Genomic DNA, 21,497 nt, shown 5'->3' with positions numbered 1-21,497 from the left:
CGGTCTGAAGCCGTGAGAGAGAATTCAGAAATTCTCCTAAACCATTCCCTCATTGACGCCCCCCCGGCTGCAGCACCTGACATACCCACGTTAAATACAGTGATCTAACTGGCTTTGTTGGCTGAGTGTAAACCGTATTCCCACCTCAGTTTGTTTAGAGTTCTTCAAACGAATAAATTAATTTAATATATGCTGGGAAGGACACGCGAGCAGCTCTCAGTAGCACAGACATAGCACAATGCATCAGACTACACCAAGACACAAATGAACATTTTTTAGCGTCCTCAGAGGAGCGGTGACATTGCAGTGACATCTTTACTGCCAGCTGCCTGCTGATTCCATGCTCAAGTCCCACCAAATAAATGGATGGAGCTTCCAAATCCTGGTGGTTGGTAAAGAAATTCAGCCTCCGACGAGTCCGGGGCAGGCTGAGTTGGCCGTGTCTCCTCGCACATCCACGTTCTGGAACCATAATTCTAATTCCAAAGCAGGACACGCATTCCTTGCCCTGGCTATTCCACATTTTCGGGCTCCCCATCACTCCCCTCCGTGAGGGGGAATTCCCGCTGGGATTCTTTTGGGGTGTAGCTTTTGGGTTGCATGGGGCACTCCTGGCTCAGGATGGCCTGGGCGAAGCAGAACAGAAATGTGCTTTAGTAACAATAATCATTCATTTGAACACTTGGCAGGAGCATTACCACACTGGGGAAAAAGCCAGAGCAGACTTTTCCCCAGGGAACACAAGCTGTGGGTGCAGGGAAGAACCCTCTAAACTTCCCCACTTCCACCGTTGATTTTTCCACCTTTGAAGGCGGCATAGAGCCCAACAGGGAAGACGCAACCCCTGCCAAATTTATTCTTAATTCCCTCAAATCCCCGGGGTGTGAAACTGCGGGAAAGCATCCCTGACTGACCATCTTCTCCTCGGCGGCCGGGGGGCTGCGCAGGAGCCAGCAGAGCGGGGCGTACGCCACGTTCAGCACCCCAACAACGACCATCAGCCAGGGGAAACCCAGGGCTCGCACAACCGCCCCTCCCGTGGATGGACCTGCGAATTCACACATCCAAAAAGGGATAAAACACCAGGGAGATACACCCTGAGGGGCTACACCTCCAGTAAAACTCTCCTACCCACGGCGAAGCCCATGCAGAAGGCCACGTCGGCGATGGCGTACGCGGCGCCGTAGGCTGAGGTGTGGCGCAGGTCCACCAGGTAGCCCATGATGGGCATCATGGAGGAGTCCACCATTCCTGCCCGGGGCATCGGGGGCTCCTCAGTGCCCGCTGTCCCCGGGGAGCTGCCCGGGAGCGGCCGCAGCACCCCCAGCTTACCTATGGCAAAGCCCAGGCCGGCGTTGGGGACTATCAGCCCGTAAATGTTGGTGGCCAGAGGGACCTGGGGGAGGAGAGGGAGGAGTGTGAGGCCAGGGGAGAGGTGGGAAGGTGGGACACGGGGCAAGGAATTGTGGAATGGGTTGGATAAAAGGGATCTTAAAGCCCTTTCATTCCCACCCCATGCCATGGGCTGGGACACCTCCCACTGTCCCAGGTTGCTCCAGCCTGGCCTTGGACACTCCAGCAATCCAGGGGTAGTCACAGCTCCTCTGGGAATTCCAGTCCAGCCCCTCGCCACCCTCACAGGGAGGAATTTCTTCTCAATAACCCATCTAACACTGCCCTCTGTCACTTTGAAGCCATTTCTCCTACTCCTGTTCCTCCATCCTTTGTAAATCCTCTCTCCCCATCTTCCCTACAGTCTCCTGGACAGCCAGAATTTGGTCACCCCACAGCCTTTTCCAGGCTGAACAATCCCAAATCTCTCAGCCTGAAGATATGGAGACCTTTTCTAGATCTGCAAAACCCATCCAGAGGTGCAATCCCTGAACATTTGCCGTGCCAGGACCGTGAAAATTCCTGCAGATCCTCCTGCTGGGACACCTCAGATTCCCCTGTTCTACTCACACAGAGGAGGCTGATTCCCACCACAGCCATCCCAATCATGGAGCACAGCCACCTGCAACGTGAGCAGAGCGCAGGAGTTCTCAGCCTCGAGCAGAACATGCTGAAATTTGGGCTGGGCTGAGCCAAAATCTTTAACATCCCACTTACCTGCCCATCCTGTTAGCCAGAATCCCAAAGAGGTTGGTGCCAATGAGGTAGGAGATGCTGGCAGGCAGGAATGCCATCCCTGGGAGACAGAAACGATTAAAAAGTGTCTTGTGCCCAATAAAATACAGATTTGCACAAATTTTCATCCCTCCCGACTACATCATTTGGAGAATATCATGAGACAGGCCAGGCACGTGAGCATCTCCTCTCACAGTTTCCCCCTCTTCCTCCTTCCCACCTTTTCCCCTGCTAAATAAAGAGGAATAAAGCTACTTAAGTTAAAAGCTCGGAGATCACTGTGTAGCTCACAATTAAATATTTGCTCTCCCTGCTGCTTTACCAGTTGTTTATTTTTCATATCCTCTCCTGCTGCCAATAAATAAAAGTGATCAGCTCCATTTCCCTGGGACAGCTTCCTTATTGGAACACACTGATTTGGGTTTAATTTCCTCTCCTCTAACAGCTACAGAACAGGGTTAATCCTGCAGGTTTAGCCCAGGCTCTTCTGGGTTATTTCCCGCAGAATTATGGGAGAAAGAGACGAAATAAAGAACAGCTCTTGAGAGGGGTGGGTTGGTGTCGAACTCTGAATCCAAACTGCTCTCAAATCTCAGGGACCTGAACGTCTTAGGGAATACATTTGGGATTTTTTTCTCAAAAATCACCTCAGAGCTCCTCCAGCAGTGACAGGGCAGCCCTGAGTGCTTTTGGCCGTCCAGGATCCCTGCGTGCCACTTTCCCCTCTCCCCTCCTTGCTCCAGGGAAGCTTTTAGTGCCTGGCTGTTACTGAGCATAACTCGATCAGGAGCAATTCCAGCCCCCTGCTCGAAGCCTGCAATCCAATTTGGGATTTAAGTGCAGCCCGGGGCACCCCCTGGGTCATTCCTGTGCCAGTTGGGTTTTATCACCATTCCTGGTTATTTTTGCAGCGAACACAGGAGCTGTTATCTCCCCACATCCCATTTTCTGGGCAGCTGGCAATCAGCACAGCCCATCCTGCCCTGCCTGGGGTGCTGGGAACGGCCTCATCTCACTGGGAGCTGCCTCTGCAGAGCCCATCTGGCCTCCCCAGTTCCAGCCCTGCACAAGATGGGTTCCCAGGGCACCCCGCTGCCTCCCTGCCCTGTTATTGCTCTTCTGGGGGAGCAAATTCCACACAATTTTTTCAATAACAGAGCAGAGCTGCCACCACATTTCCAGCTGGAATTGGAGCCATGCCCAGCCTGGGATCCTGTTTCCTTCTCTTTTATTTTCAGAGGGATATAAAGGATGATTCAATCCCTCCCGCAGTGCCCAGGCAGAGCCCAGATTTTGATCCCTGGAAATGTCTGAGAAGTGCCTGGACGTGGCACTGAGTGCTCTGGGATGGGCACGGAGTTGGGATCAGCCACAGGTTGGGTCTGGGAGGGTTTTTTCTGGAATTCCAAACTCTCTGAAGAACAGCAGAGCACGGGACCTACCGAGCTGCCACTGCGGGGGGCACATGGTCTGCAGCATCCAGATGGGCAGCGTGGGCTCCAGCATGGCCACACCCATGTTGGAAAAGCAGAGAGCCCCTGGAAAAGGGAGAAAAGGGAGAAAAGCTCAGGTTTAGCCCTTTTTGCTGCTGTTTCAAGCAGGCGCGAGGGAATCTTTAACAAAATGTAAGGGTTCACCTTTACCTGCAGCCACCAGGATGTAGGGGTCTCGCAGCAGGGTGGACAGCGGGGTGGCTTTGGTGCTCTGCCAAGGGGGTGACGTGGGCTGGGGGCTGTGCGTGCCCTCAGCTGGCCCCTGGCACAGCCCCCAGCCCCGGGCAGTGCCCACCTGGCTCGCCCAGCGCCCTGCTCACCTCGGGGGAGATCCGGGAGGGTTGCAGGATGCACAGCTGCAGAGCTGGGGACAGAACACCGCTGGTGGCTCCTTCCTGCAGGCACCACTCCTCCCACCCTCCCCTTTCTGTCCTTCCCCTCAGCCCGACCCATCCCAGCAGCACAGCCCCAACATGCAGGAGCTGTTTGGGGACCTGGCTGGAGAACCAAAAACTTCCTGGAGAGGTTTGGAAGGGCTTTGTCAACCCCTGAAGCCGCCAAAAGTGCGAGTGCTCCCGTGGGGCTGTCAGCTGGGAGCGTGACAGGAATGGGATGAGGAAAAGGAAAGGATGAAAGCAGGAAGTTTGATAGGCACAGGGCCCGCGGTTCGTTTTGCAGCGGCTCTGGCACGCTTCATTACGGATCTCTTGCTTTACAGCCAGACGAGGACGGTAATTGGAGCTGTAATTTAATTAGCTCCATGCTTCCCATTGCAAATGCAGCTCCTGCTGGCTGGAACTTTGTTGTGGCACTCAGAAAGCTCCCGTGGCCTCTGTCTGGGAGCAAGAACGAGACACCAATTCTGCTGGCAGAGACTGATCCCTTCACGGCACCAAGAGGCTGCAGACAAGGGTGTCTTGCCAGAGAATTCACAGTTCAAAGAGCTTTACTGAATGTGCTGTTCAAGCCATTGAAGCAATCAGGGGGGTTATTAAGTAATGAGGGATTAATTCCAGCTCTGTTGCTGTGTCAGACGTCCAGAGATGGCAAAAATCTGATTTAGTCCTGATGGAATACCCAGTGCTGGTGGTATCACCCAGCTGTGGTGATCCGCATCTTCCTGCCCGGAGGCTCTCCCCGAAACATCCACATTTCAATGATTTTCTGTATTTGCAGGGTTCAACCCTTTGGTTTCTCACCTCCATCCAAGAGGGCAAGGAAGGCCAGGACCAGGAAGGGCGACGCTTTCCCCACAAATTCGTACATGATGCTCCCAAAGGGGGCCCCGACTGCAAGGGAAGGGCTGGGTCACACCCTGGCTGTGCCAGCATCCCCAGAGCCTGGAGCTGCTCTGAGTCCCTGCTGGGTGTCTGGGGAGCTGTCAGTCCCACAGACAGTGCCAGGGAGGGGTCAGGAGGAGGAAGAGGAGAACCCAGCCCGTGGAGGGGGCAGAGGGAGGAAGAGGAGCACCCAGCAGTGCCAGGGAGGAATCAGGAGGAGGAAGAGGAGAACCCAGCCCATGGAGGGATCAGGAGGAGGAAGAGGAGCACCCAGCAGTGCCAGGGAGGAATCAGGAGGAGGAAGAGGAGAACCCAGCCCATGGAGGGATCAGGAGGAGGAAGAGGAGAACCCAGCAGTGCCAGGGAGGAATCAGGAAGAGGAAGAGGAGAACCCAGCCCATGGAGGGATCAGGAGGAGGAAGAGGAGCACCCAGCCCATGGAGGGATCAGGAGGAGGAAGAGGAGCACCCAGCCCATGGAGGGATCAGGAGGAGGAAGAGGAGCACCCAGCAGTGCGGGCGGGGGGTCAGGAGGAGGAAGGAGAGCACTGGGATTGCAGGGACAGGAGATGCCCTGCCCTGCCATGCCCTGTTGGGCACAGGGCTCCTTACTCAGCACGCCCAAGGCCAGGCCCCCCAGGGCGATCCCCATGGCACTGCCCCTCTCTGAGTCGTCCGGGTACACGCTGGCCAGCAGCCCCAGCCCTGGGGGCACAGACAGAGCCCACCTCAGCCTGGCTGCATCCGTGGGGGGCTCCTCTCTGGAATTTGGGGTTTTAAGGGGGTTCAGCTGCTCCTTGTCTGGGCTGGGTGCAGTGAGGAGGAGAACCCAGCCGAGGGGAGCTGATGCAGGCACCGAGGTGCAGCCAAAACCTTCACCTGCCACCGAGGAGAAGGAGGAGCCGATGCCTTGGAGGGCTCTGGCGATGAACAGCAGGGTGTAGGTGCCTGAGAAAGCAAACACTGCACAGGGAGGGGAGAGCTGAAACCTCAGCACAGGGCAAGGCTGGCCCCAGCTGGCACTGGAAGGGGTGAGAGGGCACAGAGTTCGTCCTTGTCACCCTCTCCTGAGCCCAGGGACTCTGCTCTGTCCTTTCTCAGATGGTTCTCTGCTGTGCAGGGTGGGGAGGGCAATACTCACTGACTGTGGACAGGAACATGATGATGAAACCCAGGAACATGGGGATGTGGTATCCGATCCTGGAATGGGAAAAAAAAGGAGGCCCCAGCTCAGGAGGGCTCCTCGTTCCCCCCTGGGAGACGTCTGTGGGCTGGGAAGCAGCTCCTGAGGGGGTGATGTGCACACAAGTGCTGCTCAGAGGGACCCCCAATAACTCTGCAAACCCCACCAGGGACACAGCTCTGCTTCCCGGCCCACGTCCCCACCCCAGCACAGCTCAGTGTCTGCAGGAGAGAAGGAAAACCTGAAAAGAACATTTTATCCACCCCCAGCGGGCTGAGGCCGTGTTTGTTTATCCCGTGGTTGCTGGTATTAAACAGCATCTGCCAGCATCTGAGGAGAGCTTTAGTGAGCTTTATGCTGAGACATAAACTCACAAGCCATGTGCAGGCTGTTAGGAAAGGTAACATTCCTGCCATTTGGACGGACAGATATCACCTCTTGCTGTTTCCCTCCTGGCAATCCCTGCAATTCCATGTGATTCCTCAACCCCTGGTGATTCCAGCCGCCAAGCAGGAGCCGAGGAATCTCATGGAATCGCAGCAACCCCCGGGTCTGACCTACCTGTTGGTCAGCAGACCCACCCAGGGGTTGACCAGCAGCTGGACCAGAGCCTTGGATGCGAAGAGCAGCCCCACTCGGGTGTTCTCCTGGGCCAGGAACTCCCCACCCTGCAGGCAGCCCCTGGTGGGGTGTCCTGGGGGGCTGCTCCCCGTCCCATTCCCAGCGCTGGTGAAGCCCCGAACGGGCACAGTGGTGGTGTCAAAATCAGAGAGCACGGAGGAGAAAGGAGGAGCTCTGGGGGCTGCGGGAGTTGGTTTGGGCAGGGTTGGGCTCACGGAGCTCTTGGCACCTTCGTACTCGGTCGTGTAGAGGAAGGTGGGGACGATGGGTACTGGAAAAAAGCCGGGGAAGGGATTAGGGAAGGATTTTCCTGCAGTTCCTGGCGCTGTACGGAGCTGAACTGAGCGGGGCTGGCCAAGTAGGGGGTCCTGGAAGGTCACCTGAGCAGGGACCGGGTGGCATCGCCCAGGCACCGATGGAGCAGAGCAGCCAGGGCAGCCCTGAGCAGCCCCATGCTGTGTCCCCAAAGAACCCCAGAGTGACAGCCCCAAAAAACCCCACACTGTACCCATGAGACAGCCCCAAAAAAACCCACACTGCACCCATGAGACAGCCCCAAAAAACCCCACACTGCACCCATGAGACAGCCCCAAAAACCCCAAACTGCACCCATGAGACAGCCCCAAAAACCCCAAACTGCACCCGTGATTCAGCCCCAAAGAGCCCCACTCTGTGCCCCCACAGGACCCCACAGTGTCCCCCCGAGCCCCCGCTGTGCCCCAGAGCCCAGCCCGTACCCACAACAGTGAGCAGGATGTTGTCCAGCAGCAGAGCCACGAACACCACGGCCAGAACCAGCCTGGGTGAGGCCCTGCCCGCGGCCAGCCAGGGTTGGGACCTGGCTGGGGACATGGCCAGGGACACGGGGAGGGGTCCAGAGCTCAGACAGTGTCCTGCAGGCTCCCGGGCTCAGGGCTTCCAAAAACCTGTCCAGAGAACATTCCAGGTTAAACCTCCCACAGGTCATGGCTTCTCCCTTGGGAAAACAATGCCTGGGATGACTCAATGTGTCCCCAGGATCTGGGTGCCATTCCCAGGATCTGGGTGCCATTCCCAGGGTCTGGGTGCCATTCCCAGGGTCTGGGTACCATTCCCAGGAGCTGAGTGCTGTTCCACAGGGTCTGGGTGCTCTTCTCAAAATCTAGGTGCTGTCCCCAAGAGCTGAGTGCTTTTCCAAAGATCTTTGAGCTTTCCCCAGGAGCTGGGACCACCAGCTCCACTACACAACACTGTTTTCAACTATCCTGCTTTGAAATTCCCAGCTGGAGCATTCTCCAAGCATTCCCACCCTCCCAAGACATCCTGTACCTGCTTCAAGGCATCGTTTAAATCTCCTCAGAGATTGAGCCTCATCTTATCCGAGGTTTATCTCGACATCTTTTATTCCCTGTTTGCTCTTCAGAGATTCAATTGAGCCTCAAAGGAAACTCATTTACCTCCCGTGCCTTTCCTGTTTGGAATGTCAGGGCCAGGCACGGCTCTCCAAAGCTTCATGGATGGGATTCAGATTGAGATCGAGGCTTCCAAGGAAACATCACTCCCAAAAAATCCCTCTGAAATGTGCATTAAACCAGCCAATGGACCACTGAACCCCTTGGCTCTTGGGGACTGAGCGATAAAATGGATGGAGCTGAGTCCGAACTCTGCCTGTTCCCAAAAACCCTGGCTTTTCCTGAAATCCCAGGCGATGGGAGTTGCCAGGTTTTAGTTACAGAAAGCAAACACTCCAGATACTTCTTCATCACGGGGAAGGTGCCACACCAGGTGGAGAACAGGGCTGGATTCTCAAGTTAGCACCAAACACCAGAGTTAACGCAAAGAAATATAAATATAAATATAAATAAATTTACAGTAGAGAAAGCAGAAGCAATAAAAACGTTTGTCCAGCACAAACCCTGTCCCCTTTCTCTGCCATGGGGAATGTTCTTACCCTGGCACCCATGGGAGCGTGGAGCCGCTGCCGCTGCCTCGCCGAGCTCTGCTCCCCCGGGATTTACGATTCCCGGTTATCAGGAGAAGAAAGGAGTGTCCCTGGTCCCTGCAGGAACCTCACACGGGTGTCCTGGAGCTCTCCGTGCGTCAGCAGGGCTGGGCCGAGGGCTGCCAGGGGGGCAGGAATGTTTATCCTCACTCCCAGCTTCCAGCAGGGCTGATCCTTCCCCGAGCACCAGGATTATTCCTGCCTGGATCAGGGCACCTGGCCTGGGATCCTGGAGCTCTGGGGGATGTTGGGACCAACAGGCTGTGGTCCCTCCTCACCTCAGCGCTGCCTCCTGCCCATGGGATGCTCTCCATGGCTTTTCCCGGTGCTGTTCTCCTACCTGCAGGGACAAGGGGATACTCCCTGGCCCAGCCAGGCTGGTTCCCCCCAGGTACAGCCGGATGGAAAATCCCCCCACGTCTGGTGAGGTTTTGCAATGGGGGCTCCCTTTCCTTCCATCGTTTCTGCTTTCCTAAACTTCTGACACTTGGCTCCGTGATTTCCTTTTTCAACACCAAACCATCGCCATCCTTCATCCAGGACACGGAGATTTAGTGCAGGGAGAGAGAATAAATCCGAAACATATTCACCTTTCCTCCGCTGGCACATAAATCTGCCCCTGGGGCCATTTCTCTGCCTCCTGCCTGGCCCCAAAACCATCGCCAAAAACGGCAGATGAGATTCTATGCCCGGGAATTCCCTGGGCGAGCATCATAGCGGGAGTTGAAGCCTTTAAATGGATTTTAGGAGCGGAGAATTGAACGGCCGCGGCTGGAAATTGCTTTCCCGAGGTCTGGAGCCGAGACGGGGCATGAGCGGGGCAGCAGCACCATCTGCTGAGGGAGCCGGGAAAAGATCCCAAGTCTCCTTCCGCGGCTCCCAACCTCCCCCTTTTGCCCCTTTCCCCCTGTCTTTTTCTTAATTCAATCTTTTCAGTGGAATTATCTGTGCTGTTTGCTCCCTCCTTGGGAGGTTTGGTTTCGCTCTGCTTCGTTGCTCCCCCAATGACCTCAGAATCACCCAGCTCTCTCTGCAGATGTTTTATCATCATCCCAGAATCACCCCGATCTCTCTGCAGATGTTTTATCATCATCCCAGAATCACCCCGATCTCTCTGCAGATGTTTTATCATCATCCCAGAATCACCCAGCTCTCTCTGCAGATGTTTTATCATCATCCCAGAATCACCCCGATCTCTCTGCAGATGTTTTATCATCATCCCAGAATCACCCCGATCTCTCTGCAGATGTTTTATCATCATCCCAGAATCACCCAGCTCTCTCTGCAGATGTTTTATCATCATCCCAGAATCACCCCGATCTCTCTGCAGATGTTTTATCATTGGTCCAGAATCACCGTGATCTCTCTGCAGATGTTTTCCCCAAATATTTCCAGTTCTGAGCCAGCAGAAGGGAGGGGATTGATTTAAACCCCCCAATCCCTTCTATCTCACCGCTCCGTCTTTCTCGCTTTCTTTCCCTTTTCCTTCCTTTTGTTTTTTATGCTTCTTTTTCTCTATATTTCCATCTCTTATTATTTTAATATTTTTCTCTTTTTGTCTCATTTCCTTTTCCTTATTTCCCTCTCCCTCTTTTCTTTTGCCCTTTTTCTTCATCCCTTTCCCCTTTTGACTTTTCAATTTTTTATTCTTAGCCATTAACCCCTTTCCTTCCTCTCGCTCTTCCACTTCCTCTTCCATTTTCTTTTTCATTTTCCTTTCCCTTTTCCCCTTTTCCCCTTTTCCTTTTCCCCTTATTTATTTCTCCTTTTCCTTTTCTTTCTATTTCCGTAGCTCTTTTTCCTTTTCCTTTTCCTTTTCCTTTTCCTTTTCCTTTTCCTTTTCCTTTTCCTTTTCCTTTTCCTTTTCCTTTTCCTTTTTTTCCCTTTCAGGACCTGGGACAGCTCCGTCCCCGCCCCTCACGCCGGTGGGCGTGGCCCTTTGCGTCACCGAACGTGCCCTTACGTCACTGGGCGTGTCCCGTTCGTGCGTGGACGTGGCCCGTGCGTCAGCGGGCGTGCCCCTCCCCGCGCTATACCCGCGCACGCGCGGCCGCCCCCTCACAGCCGGTCCAACATGGCGGCGGTGCGGGCGCTGCGCGGGGCCGTGAACGGCGCCGGGCCCGGCGGGCCCCGCGAGCAGGCGGCGGCTCTGACCCGTGACTTCCTGTCCCAGCCGCGCCTCAGTGAGTGCGGGGGGAACCGGGGGGGCTGCGGGAAGGGGGATCCGCTGTAGGCCTTGGCCCGAGCAGGCCGCGGGCTCGCTCATCCCCTCAGAGCAGGCTGTAAATAACCACCGTAATTAACCGTGGTAGCGGGATTTGGGCGGCCCAGCCCGCTGGTGACACGGCTGTCCCGCGTCCTTCCCGCAAAGCCGGGGGTTGTACCGGGAACGGGAAATGGTGGCGGTGGGATGGAGTCTGTTCTTGAACGCTGAATTGAGAAATCGGCTGAAAAAGGGGAAATGCAGGGCTTCGGTAAAATTCCTGTATGGGAGCGCAGTGGGGAGAAATCAGAGTGTGTGAAGGTGTTTTTTTTCTGCCACCAATTACATAAAGTGGCTTTACCTGAATAGCACCAGGACCAGCAGGATGCTGCCCAGCAGCTTCTGGGTCATGGATCCTTTGGAGAAGCCAAATCCATCTTTGCAATTCCAAAGCTTTACTCCGGAGCAGAGGCTTCTGTCAGGGCTGGAGCCAAGGTGACTCCAAGTTTTTCCATGTAGGTTCTGGCTTTTCCTTAACTGGCAACAAGCTGGGGATGGAAAATGTTCCGGGCTGCTTTTGGTTCCTCATGGAACTGGTGGAGAGGGTGATGAGGAAGGAGCGCTCATAAGACAGTCATGGGGTGAAATGGCTCATTCGGGGTCAGCTTTTCCAGATCTCGTGGGCTGCAAACCCTCAGGCTCTGAGCTGAGCCAAAACCCCGGGGCTCTGAGCTGATTCCTCCTCTGGATAATCCTGGGGGACTCTCCCTGCTCAGGACACAGGAGCAGCCCAGATGCTGCAGCTGATCAGAAGTCATTAAGGGACAGAGCTCTGTCTCAGGGTGTTGAGAAGGATTTTGGGAATAAAACTGGGAAATGGAGTTTAAGCCCAGCTCCCTGACCCGGAGCAGTTTGATTATTGCCTGTAAAGCTCTGGTATTGCAACAGTTTCAGCTGTTTTATTGCAGGGTAAACACTGAGCTGTTGACAGTGGAGACAGCACCTGGGGAGCTGCCAGGCCTGGTGATTCCATGGTGCTGCTGCAGGAATTTGGGGTCCTGGTTGGGCTCTGGATCACCCCACTGTCCCATTTCCCCTCCTGTTCCAGTGAGGAACAGCCCCAGCTGCTCCTCGTGACCCTGAGGGAGATCTGACTCAGGATTTCCTCCATCTGGGGGTCAGGTGATGCTTTTTCCCTGAGCTGACAGCAAAATCCTCCCTTGGAATCACAGAATCATGGGATGGTTTGGGTTGGAAGGGACTTGGAGCCCATCCAGTGCCACCCCTGCCATGGGGATATTTTCTGCTGTGCCAGGGCATTCCAAGCCCCTTCCAGCCTGGGCAGGGAATTCCTGTAGTGGAGAAGAAAACACAGGGATCACATCAGAGTCACCTCCAGGGAGCAGGAAAAATGCTCCATGAATTCCTGTCGTGGAGAGGAAAACACAGGGATTGTGTCATTGTCACCCCCAGGGAGCAGGAAAAATGCGGGACCCCCAGATCTGTCCCTAACCCTTCTTGTGGAGTTCCTAATAAACAGAAATCAAGTGGGAAAATGGGATGTGGGATATTCCTGACTCGTGCCTTGTGGGTTTTTTTTTTTTTCCCAGCTTACAAAACCGTGTCAGGTGTGAACGGGCCCCTGGTTATCCTGGACCAGGTCAAGGTAAATTCTCAGCTGCTCATGAAGCTTTTGGAGGGAGAGTTGACAGCAAAAGCTGGGAAAGGTAAAATCCACACTGCTGGGGAATTCCCCCAGAGCCATTTTGATACCTTTCTGACTGCTGGGATAAATGGGAACATGGAAATTCCTCCCTTCAAGGTGGAGAGTTGCTGGGGAAGGAAAGGAAACAGAGTTTGAGTTTTCCCAAACACCTGGGAGGTCGATTAAATTCCATTAAGGTCAATTAAAGCTGAAATGAACCTCTTTGCTTTCGTTCCCAACCTTTCTGTTTCCACACCAGTGCTCTGGAAAAGGAAGCTGTGGACACTCCTGGCTTCTTTTCAGGCTGCTCTTAAAGGCAAAACTGCTGCAGGTTTTTCTTCTGCACTGGGGCTTTCTGCCACTATTTGGAACTCGGAGATTTTAGAACTGATTCTGGCAGCTCCAACCACGCAAATATTGTTTATTCCCTTAAAAATGGCTTCAACCTGGGAAATTCAATAATCTGGGAAGGACTTTGGTTCTGATAACTGATTTATTGTTAAAAACCAAGTCATTGGAGCTGGTGATTTTGGTTTGCTGGGTGGATTTTAATTCCTTCCCTCCTCCCCTTTCCCCCCCTCAGTTCCCCAGGTACGCCGAGATCGTGCACCTGACCCTGCCTGATGGCACCAGGAGGAGTGGGCAGGTGCTGGAAGTCAGTGGCTCCAAAGCTGTGGTTCAGGTAGGAGCAGGAGGCTCTTTATCCATCATTTTTTAATCAGGATGAGCCCTGAATCAAATCAAACCTGTCTGGAGATGGGTTCTTGTTAAATGAAAACAGCCAATCACCTGCTAATTCTAAGTGGCATCAATAATTGTAGATTTCTGGCAGTGCACAGTGACATTTTTATTTCCACCCCCTCTGGATTTATTTCCTCCCCACTGGATTCCTTTGCTGCTGGATTAAAGGAATCCTCTGGAATTTGCAGCCTTGGATTCCAGCTCAGCCCTGTGCCAAGTGGGTGCTGGTATTTCTCCTCAAAAGCTGTTTCTTCTTCACATGATTTTTATCTGAAGAACTTGGCAGGGGGGAAGCACTTGAGATCAAAGGAATTGCACCAGGTTTGGTGGTTGCAGCTGGTCCAATTCATGATATTTTTTTATTTTTTAAGCAGGGTTTCTGGTGTTTTTACCAGCCCTTGAAGCCCTTTCCAGAGCAGCTCCTGCTTTGTGCCCTGAGGCTGCAGCTGAAGCAGCGTTCAGGAGTTCTTTTGTGAAGCACAGAACTTGTGTCCTGTGATTTATTTTTGGTTTTTCTGCTGTATTTGCAGGTATTTGAAGGCACTTCAGGGATTGATGCCAAGAAAACCTCCTGTGAGTTCACTGGGGACATCCTGAGAACCCCGGTCTCGGAGGACATGCTCGGTGAGGATTTACACGTGGGTGTGAGGAGTGAACAGATTTATCCCTAATCAACTCCTTTTCACAATAATCCTCTTTTTTATTGTTGTTTTCTGTAGGCAGAGTGTTCAATGGATCAGGAAAACCCATAGACAGAGGCCCCATTGTCTTGGCTGAGGATTTCCTGGACATCATGGGTTTGTTCCTAATCCTTTTCTGAGGGGGAGGAAAGTCAAACCTGGTGCGTTTCAGCTTTCTGAATTTATATGTTTGGTTTAGAACACAAGATCTGACTTGGGAGGAGTTTCGTCTCGTTTTTGAATTTGTATGTTGCATCAAATTCCAGTGAATTTGCCCAAGTGCAGGGAGATGAGCAGAAAATTTTGTGCAGTGTTTGGAAGCTGCTTTTTATTATTTGGAGATTTAATCCTACACCACCTAAAGGTGAAATGCTGATAACCTGGCAGGGTTTTAAATCATTCCTAGCACTGACATGAACATTTAACACCAGTCTTGGGGTCTGAAAGGCTCAGGTGTGACCAGGTGCAGCTGCAGATTTGTTGGTGTCACACGGGGGTTTGTGCCCATTTGTCAGGGAGTGTTTGAGACACCTCCCAGCATATCCAGGGAGTAACACTGTGTTCTCTCCAAAAATCCCACAGGCCAGCCAATCAACCCCCAGTGTCGGATCTATCCAGAGGAAATGATCCAGACTGGGATTTCAGCCATAGATGGCATGAACAGTATTGCCAGGGGGCAGAAAATCCCCATTTTCTCAGCTGCTGGGCTGCCCCACAATGAGGTGAGGCCTCAGAGCTGCTCTAAACCTGCTGCGAGTCAAAACTGAATTTAATTCTGGGCCGTAGAACAGCATCAGATGCAAACCCTGGGGTATTTCTTGCCTAGATTGCAGCTCAGATCTGTCGCCAGGCTGGCTTGGTGAAGAAATCCAAAGATGTGATGGATTACAGCGAGGAGAACTTCGCCATCGTCTTTGCTGCCATGGGGGTGAGCCCACAGTGCTGGGGGGAGTGGGGCTGGAGGAATCAGGGACATTCTGAGAGTGGCTGAAGTGTGAGCAGGTTTTGTGTGTGTGCAGAATTAAAAAATGAGTGAAAATCCCAAAGGGTGGAAGTGCTGGAATCTGCCTCTGGAGCAGGTTGCTCAGAGAAGCTGTGGCTGCCTCATCTCTGGAAGTGTCCAAGCTTGGAGCACCCTGGGATAGTGGGAGGTGTCCCTGCCCATGACACTGGAGGGGTTTTTGGGGTCCCTTCCCACCCCCAAACTATTCCACGATCCCATGTTAGCATCATCCATGATTCTAACAAGGCGTGGCTGATCAGGATAAAGTATCTCAGACCTGATCTCTAGCCTGGTGGAATTCCAGAATTTTCTCATTCTGGGAGTGTAGAGGAACCTGATGTATGGAGATCTTCACTGTGGGTTATTAATGAGCTCATCAGCCCTTAATTGGATGTGAAATGTGCCAGGTTAACCCCAGACCTGTGCTTTAGGTGAACATGGAAACTGCTCGGTTCTTCAAGTCCGACTTTGAGGAGAACGGCTCCATGGACAACGTGTGCCTGTTCCTGAACCTGGCCAATGACCCCACGTGAGTGGCCACTGCCTGCTGGGGTGAGGGACAAACCAGCTGTGGGGGATGGAGCCTCGCTGCTGTCCTGCAGGTGCCTCTTGTGCTGGGGTTTGTGACAGCAACGCTGCAGGTGTAATGCTGGGGTCCAGGTGCCATGGTGCTGGTAGAACTCCAGATAAAACAGTGCTGGAGCTACGGGTGCCACGGTGGCTGGAATCCAGGTACCATGGTGGTGGTAGAGTTCCAGGTGCCATGGTGCTGGTGTAGCTCTAGGTGAAATGTTGCTCCAGGTGAAATGCTGGTGCTGCAGCTGAAATGCTGGTGCTGCTCCAGGTGCAGGGGTGCTGCAGATGTCCCCTGGCCAGCCCCGTGTGGCTCCCGGGTGTCCCCTGGCCAGCCCCGTGTGGCTCCCGGGTGTCCCCTGGCCAGCCCCGTGTGGCTCCCGGGTGTCCCCTGGCCAGCCCCGTGTGGCTCCCGGGTGTCTCCTGGCCAGCCCCAGGTGTCCCCTGGCCAGCCCCGTGTGGCTCCCGGGTGTCCCCTGGCCAGCCCCAGGTGTCCCCTGGCCAGCCCCGTGTGGCTCCCGGGTGTCCCCTGGCCAGCCCCGTGTGGCTCCCGGGTGTCCCCTGGCCAGCCCCGTGTGGCTCCCGGGTGTCTCCTGGCCAGCCCCAGGTGTCCCCTGGCCAGCCCCGTGTGGCTCCCGGGTGTCCCCTGGCCAGCCCCAGGTGTCCCCTGGCCAGCCCCGTGTGGCTCCCGGGTGTCCCCTGGCCAGCCCCGTGTGGCTCCCGGGTGTCCCCTGGCCAGCCCCGTGTGGCTCCCGGGTGTCTCCTGGCCAGCCCCGTGTGGCTCCCGGGTGTCTCCTGGCCAGCCCCAGGTGTCCCCTGGCCAGCCCCGTGTGACTCAGGGCTGTGTTGCAGCATCGAGCGCATCATCACTCCCCGCCTGGCCCTGACCACGGCCGAGTTCCTGGCGTACCAGTGTGAGAAACACGTGCTGGTCATCCTGACAGACATGAGCTCCTACGCCGAGGCTCTCAGAGAGGTGTGTGGTCATTAAGGTGTTAATTAATGTGTTCATTGACAGGCTGGGTGTTGGCAGAAAGGGCTGGTGTGAAGCGAGGAGCGAAGCTGCTGCTCAAGCTGTTGGAATTAATCTTCATTGGAGTGGGTGGGAACAGCCAGTGAGGGTTTTAGTTGATCCTTGGGGTTGGCTGGGATTTATTTCACTGGTGACAATTCTACCCCTGGAAGTGTCCAAGGCCAGCTTGGAGCAGCCTGGGACAGTGGGAGGTGTCCCTGCCATGGCAGGGGTGGCACTAGATGATATTTAAACTTCCTTCCGACCCAAACCACCCCATAATTCCATGAGTCAGCAGTTTGATACCTCATTCTGGATCTGCCTTGTCTTGTCACACGTGGCTGTGCCGACCACCCCTCAGGGGGTTTGCGTGGCTGCACTTGGCAGGAAGAGTTGCTGGAAGTGCCCAGGGCAAAGAGCAGCTCCCTGAGCAGGATGTGACCCCTTGGCGCTGTTTTTGTGGCTGTGCCAGGTGTCAGCAGCTCGGGAGGAGGTGCCCGGGCGCCGTGGCTTCCCTGGCTACATGTACACAGACCTGGCCACCATCTACGAGCGCGCCGGGCGCGTGGAGGGCAGGAACGGCTCCATCACCCAGATCCCCATCCTCACCATGCCCAACGATGGTGAGTCACAGCCTGGGGGTCTCCAAAACACTGCCCTTGGGGCACACAGCAGCACAGAGTTCTGGGGGTCTTCAGGTTCCCTGAGTATTTCAGCTTTTGGGTGCCTTCTGATAAAAATGCTTTGCCCTTTGGGGCCTCAAGCTCGGTGCTCACAGCCCCGATGCGAGAGCTCTTGGGATTTGTGGTGGGAATAATTGCTGAAGTCACAATTGCTGAAGTCACCTGGCAACAAAAAGCTGCAGCTCAGTGCTGAAATGGATATAAAAGGGCTGAAAATATTCAAAACATTTTTTTTTTTCACAGATATTACTCATCCCATCCCTGACTTGACTGGATACATCACTGAGGGACAGATCTACGTGGACAGGCAGCTGCACAACAGGCAGGTGTGTGCCTCGCTGCTCACAGGGTGCTGAGGGTTATTCTGATTTTTTAAGGATTCCTGTTAACTCCTGGGTGTTTTCCCCCCAGATCTACCCCCCCATCAATGTCCTGCCCTCCCTGTCCCGGCTGATGAAGTCGGCCATTGGTGAGGGGATGACCAGGAAGGACCACGCAGATGTGTCCAACCAGCTGGTAGGTGAAAATCCCTCTGGGAACAGGAGCTGCTTTCCAACACACTGGAAAGACCAGCATCAGTTGGGATCTAGAACATTCCTGAGGCTGCTTTAGGGCCTTGACTGAGTGTTCAGGGAGAGGTTTTGAGTTTGAGAAGGAACTGTGTGTGATTAGAGAGGAGGGAACAGCCAAGATGGGGCTGTTCATCTGGAGAGGAGAGGGGTCCAGGGAGAGCTCAGAGCCTGGAGAGGGACTCGGGACAAGGGGTGGAGGGACAGGACACAGGGAATGGCTTCCCACTGCCAGAGGGCAGGGATGGATGGGATTTGGAAGGGAGGCTGGGCTGGAATTCCCAGAGAATTCGGTGCTGCCCCTGGATCCCTGGCAGTGCCCAAGGCTGGGTTGGGATAACCTGGGACAGCAGGAGGCGTCCCTGCCGTGGCAGGGCTGGGATGAGATGAGGTGTGAGGGCTCTGCCAGCCTTTCCAAGGTCCCTGAGCTGGTGCAAGCCCTGTTCCCCTGGCAGTACGCCTGCTACGCCATCGGCAAGGACGTGCAGGCCATGAAGGCCGTGGTGGGCGAGGAAGCGCTGACCTCGGACGATCTCCTGTACCTGGAGTTCCTGCAGAAGTTTGAGAAGAACTTCATTGCTCAGGGTAAGGATCCCAACAGTTCCCAGCAGGGCAGGGCTCATCCCAGAGCTGCCTGTGGCAATCCCTGCCCCACGTTCCCCCCGGGCTGTCCGTGCAGGGCCCTACGAGAACCGCACCGTGTACGAGACCTTGGACATCGGCTGGCAGCTCCTCAGGATCTTCCCCAAGGAGATGCTCAAGAGGATCCCCCAGAGCACGCTGGCCGAGTTCTACCCTCGGGATGCCAAGCACTAGCCCAGCTCCCTGTGTCCTGCTCTGTGAGATGCTGGTTTGGTTTCCTTTTCCATGTGTTGGTGTTTCCCTGTCGCCCTCCCAGCTCCAACCAGCAGCAGGTGACACTTGTGGCAGTGTTCCCACAGTTTGGAAAATATCCCTTCTCCCATAAGCCTGGATCTCCAGGAGGATGTTTAGGCCAGCTTTAAAAATGTGCAATAGCCACCACGAGGTTTGGGTTTTGAAAGGAGCCTTTTGTGGGGTTTTCGAGGCCGAGTATGACTAGAAATTGCAAATCTTCACTTTCAAGCCACGGGTTAGGAAACATGAGAGAGGAGATGTGACTTGCAGGACAACATTCCTCATTGAAAAATGCAGGTTTTTAAGCAGAGCTGCACATTTTGAAATATTTGTGTGAACTGAATTCAGGGGGAGGTGACACTGAGGACTTCTCTCCCAGCAAAGGTGGAAAAGTCCTTGTCCTTTCAGAAGACAAAGGCCAGTGAGGTGCTACCTGAAAGTAACAGGATCAAGCTTAAATATTGAATTACAGGTTTTAAACTGAGGCTTGCAGAGTAGGTTTCCTCTCTCACCTTTCTTTGGTTGAATTGTGGAGATGCCAAATGGAGCCAGCAGCTCAGAAGTGTCACCACAGCTCTTGGTGATTCAAGGCTCTGTGCTGCTGCTGAAGGGGATCCTGAGAGGTGAAAACCAACCTAAAAACCTGGCCCAGCTGAGCTCGGCTTTTAAACCATGACCTGTACTACACCAGGCAACAGGAGTTAATAAAAAAGGAGCTTTTAATGTGAGAAAGGATATTTCAAAGCTGCTCGAGGTGTGCTGGGCCCGTGCCATGGTTGGAGCTGTTGTGGTTTGCACTCCAGGCACAGATTTGCCTCAGCCCTGAGCTCAGCATTCCCAAACTCTGCAATCTTGGCTGGGCAATTCTGTGTTGTTCCTTTTCCAACGGGTTCAGCCGAGGCTCCGGGCCTGCTGCTGCTGGCACAATTCCATGCTTTTTCCAGGCTTTCCTGTAGTCTGAGCTCTGCTCTGGCTCACCAGAGCATGTTGCACCTCCCTGCACGCCTTCAGCCCCGTCTGGGAAGGTGCTAACATGACTGGAATGTGCTAATTCCAGCTTTCCCCGAGTCTCTCTGTGCAGTTCTCTGGTTTGTTCCGTGTTCTCTGTGGCTGCAACAGCAACTTTATTCCAGTGCATTCCACCCAAAGCTGTGTCCAGTCTCTCTTTGCTGAGGTCAGGATGGGAGGCATGAAAATAATGTAGAGAATCTCTAAATAAATTAAATATGGAAGGTGTTGAATGAATGGGGGGCTTTGGTGCTTCTGGGGGTGAAAAATCACTTGGGGTGTTCCTGTCCCCAGGGATCCTGGGAATGGGAATGGAGCAACTTGAGTGTGGATTAAGGGTCACTGGAGCCACCCCAACATTGTGGTGGCTGAGGAGGAGGAGGGTCTGACCTTCAGCCTCAGCCCGAGCAGTCATGAGGAAAGGCTTTGCAGGAATGTGCAGGGAATGTGATCTCTCTTTGCTCACCTCCCTCCCTGTCCAGGGGCAGCTGGAAACCTAAAACTCCTGGAAAATGAGTTTGGTTGGGATTTTGGATATGATCAGAACTGGGGGGGGGGGGGTGTCAGTCAGTGACCCCAGGCCCTTCCCCTCCCCTGGGCAGGGTCCAGGGTTAGGACAGAGCCTGTCCCAGCTGGGGACAGCCTGAGCCTGGCACAGGGCTCTGGAAAACGGGAATGGCAAAACCAGGAATGACCAAACCAAATGTGGGAATGAGCAAACACGGGATTGAACCAAACAAACCCAGGAATGTCAAACTAAACCCAAGAATGGGCAAATCCAGGAATGACCAAAGCAAACCCAGGAAGGAGCAAAACCAGGAATGGCCAAAGGCAGAAACGGAAAACCTTAGAATGGCAAAACCAGGAATGAGCAAACACAGGAATGACCAAACCAAACCCAGGAAGGAGCAAAACCCAGAATGAGCAAACCCAGGAAGGAGCAAAGGCAGAAAGGGCAAACCCCGGACTGACCAAACCCAGCTTTGGTTCCCCTCTCAGCGCAGGATTTTCCTCCCGAGCTGCTCGGTGCTGCGGGATGCACGAAGGCTGTGGGGCTGTCCGTCTGTCCCCTGGAGGTGCAGTGACAGCTCCTGGCACGGCTCTGTCCCGCTTGGGGACAGCAGGTACCGGCTCCAAGGGCCGTGCTGCTCTCCCAGCTGCCGCCGCCGGCTCTTTCCAGGCCGGCTGCTTTTTTAAATTCAGATTTTGTTGATCCCGTAATGAGTAACGAGCATCGCCCGGGGGCTCAGCTCCTCGCCAAGGGCTGGCAGCCGGTCCCTGCCGCGGGCACACGCCAGCTGTCCCCGTCTGGGGAGGGGACAGCGCCGGCCGGGTCCCTCCCTGCCCCGGGCCTTTGGGGCCGGTGGCAGATGCGAGGCAGGGCCAGCACCAGGCTGGTGGGCAGAGCAGCCGGGGTCCATTTGCACATCAAAAGCGGCGTTTTTTACACCAAACCCGGCCTTGCGAGCAAGAGGTGGCCCCGCTCAATCCTCCGTCCTTGCCAGCGCCGCGCAGGAGGGTTTGGGGCTGGGGTTGGGGCTGGGGCTGGGGTTGGGGTTGGGGTTGGGGCTGGGTTTCGGGTTGGGGTTGGGGCTGGGGTTGGGGTTGGGGCTGGGGTTGGGGCTGGGGCTGGGGCTGGGTTTGGGGCTGGCTCTGCCCTACGAACAGCCAGACACGCGTGCTGTGCCAGCGGGGCGTTGAAAGGAGATGCAAATCGGCTTTTCTCCGTCTCGGCGCTGATTTGCATGTGCTCATTAGTC

At 54.6% G+C, this 21,497-nt stretch overlaps 2 protein-coding genes across 2 annotated transcripts; one reads left to right on the top strand and one right to left on the bottom strand.

Moving 5' to 3' along the window:
• Positions 1 to 168: 168 nt before the first annotated feature.
• Positions 169 to 7,555, bottom strand: SLC18A1 (solute carrier family 18 member A1). Its single transcript, XM_062510551.1, has 15 exons — positions 7,441 to 7,555; positions 6,644 to 6,974; positions 6,041 to 6,099; positions 5,779 to 5,862; positions 5,512 to 5,604; positions 4,820 to 4,909; positions 3,941 to 3,984; positions 3,771 to 3,831; positions 3,570 to 3,665; positions 2,110 to 2,188; positions 1,963 to 2,014; positions 1,333 to 1,396; positions 1,132 to 1,251; positions 915 to 1,048; positions 169 to 626 (listed from the first exon to the last, which is right to left on the bottom strand). The coding sequence occupies exons 1-15, from the start codon at positions 7,553 to 7,555 to the stop codon at positions 513 to 515; spliced, it is 1,536 nt and encodes a 511-aa protein (XP_062366535.1). The 3' UTR covers positions 169 to 512.
• A 2,922-nt stretch (positions 7,556 to 10,477) lies between these two features.
• On the top strand, positions 10,478 to 19,974 carry ATP6V1B2 (ATPase H+ transporting V1 subunit B2). The gene is made up of 14 exons (XM_062510435.1): positions 10,478 to 10,867; positions 12,498 to 12,553; positions 13,176 to 13,274; positions 13,864 to 13,957; positions 14,053 to 14,130; positions 14,596 to 14,735; positions 14,840 to 14,941; positions 15,448 to 15,545; positions 16,442 to 16,565; positions 17,074 to 17,224; positions 17,528 to 17,610; positions 17,696 to 17,800; positions 18,309 to 18,438; positions 18,533 to 19,974. Exons 1-14 carry the CDS (start codon positions 10,759 to 10,761, stop codon positions 18,667 to 18,669), a joined length of 1,506 nt encoding a protein of 501 aa, XP_062366419.1. The 5' UTR covers positions 10,478 to 10,758; the 3' UTR covers positions 18,670 to 19,974.
• The last annotated feature ends 1,523 nt before the right edge of the window (positions 19,975 to 21,497 follow it).

The sequence above is a fragment of the Cinclus cinclus genome, chromosome 29 (genome assembly GCF_963662255.1).
Source record: "Cinclus cinclus chromosome 29, bCinCin1.1, whole genome shotgun sequence".
Lineage (NCBI taxonomy): Eukaryota > Metazoa > Chordata > Aves > Passeriformes > Cinclidae > Cinclus > Cinclus cinclus.
The sequence above is the reverse complement of the archived record's forward strand: the minus strand, read 5'-3'. Positions and strand labels throughout refer to the sequence as shown.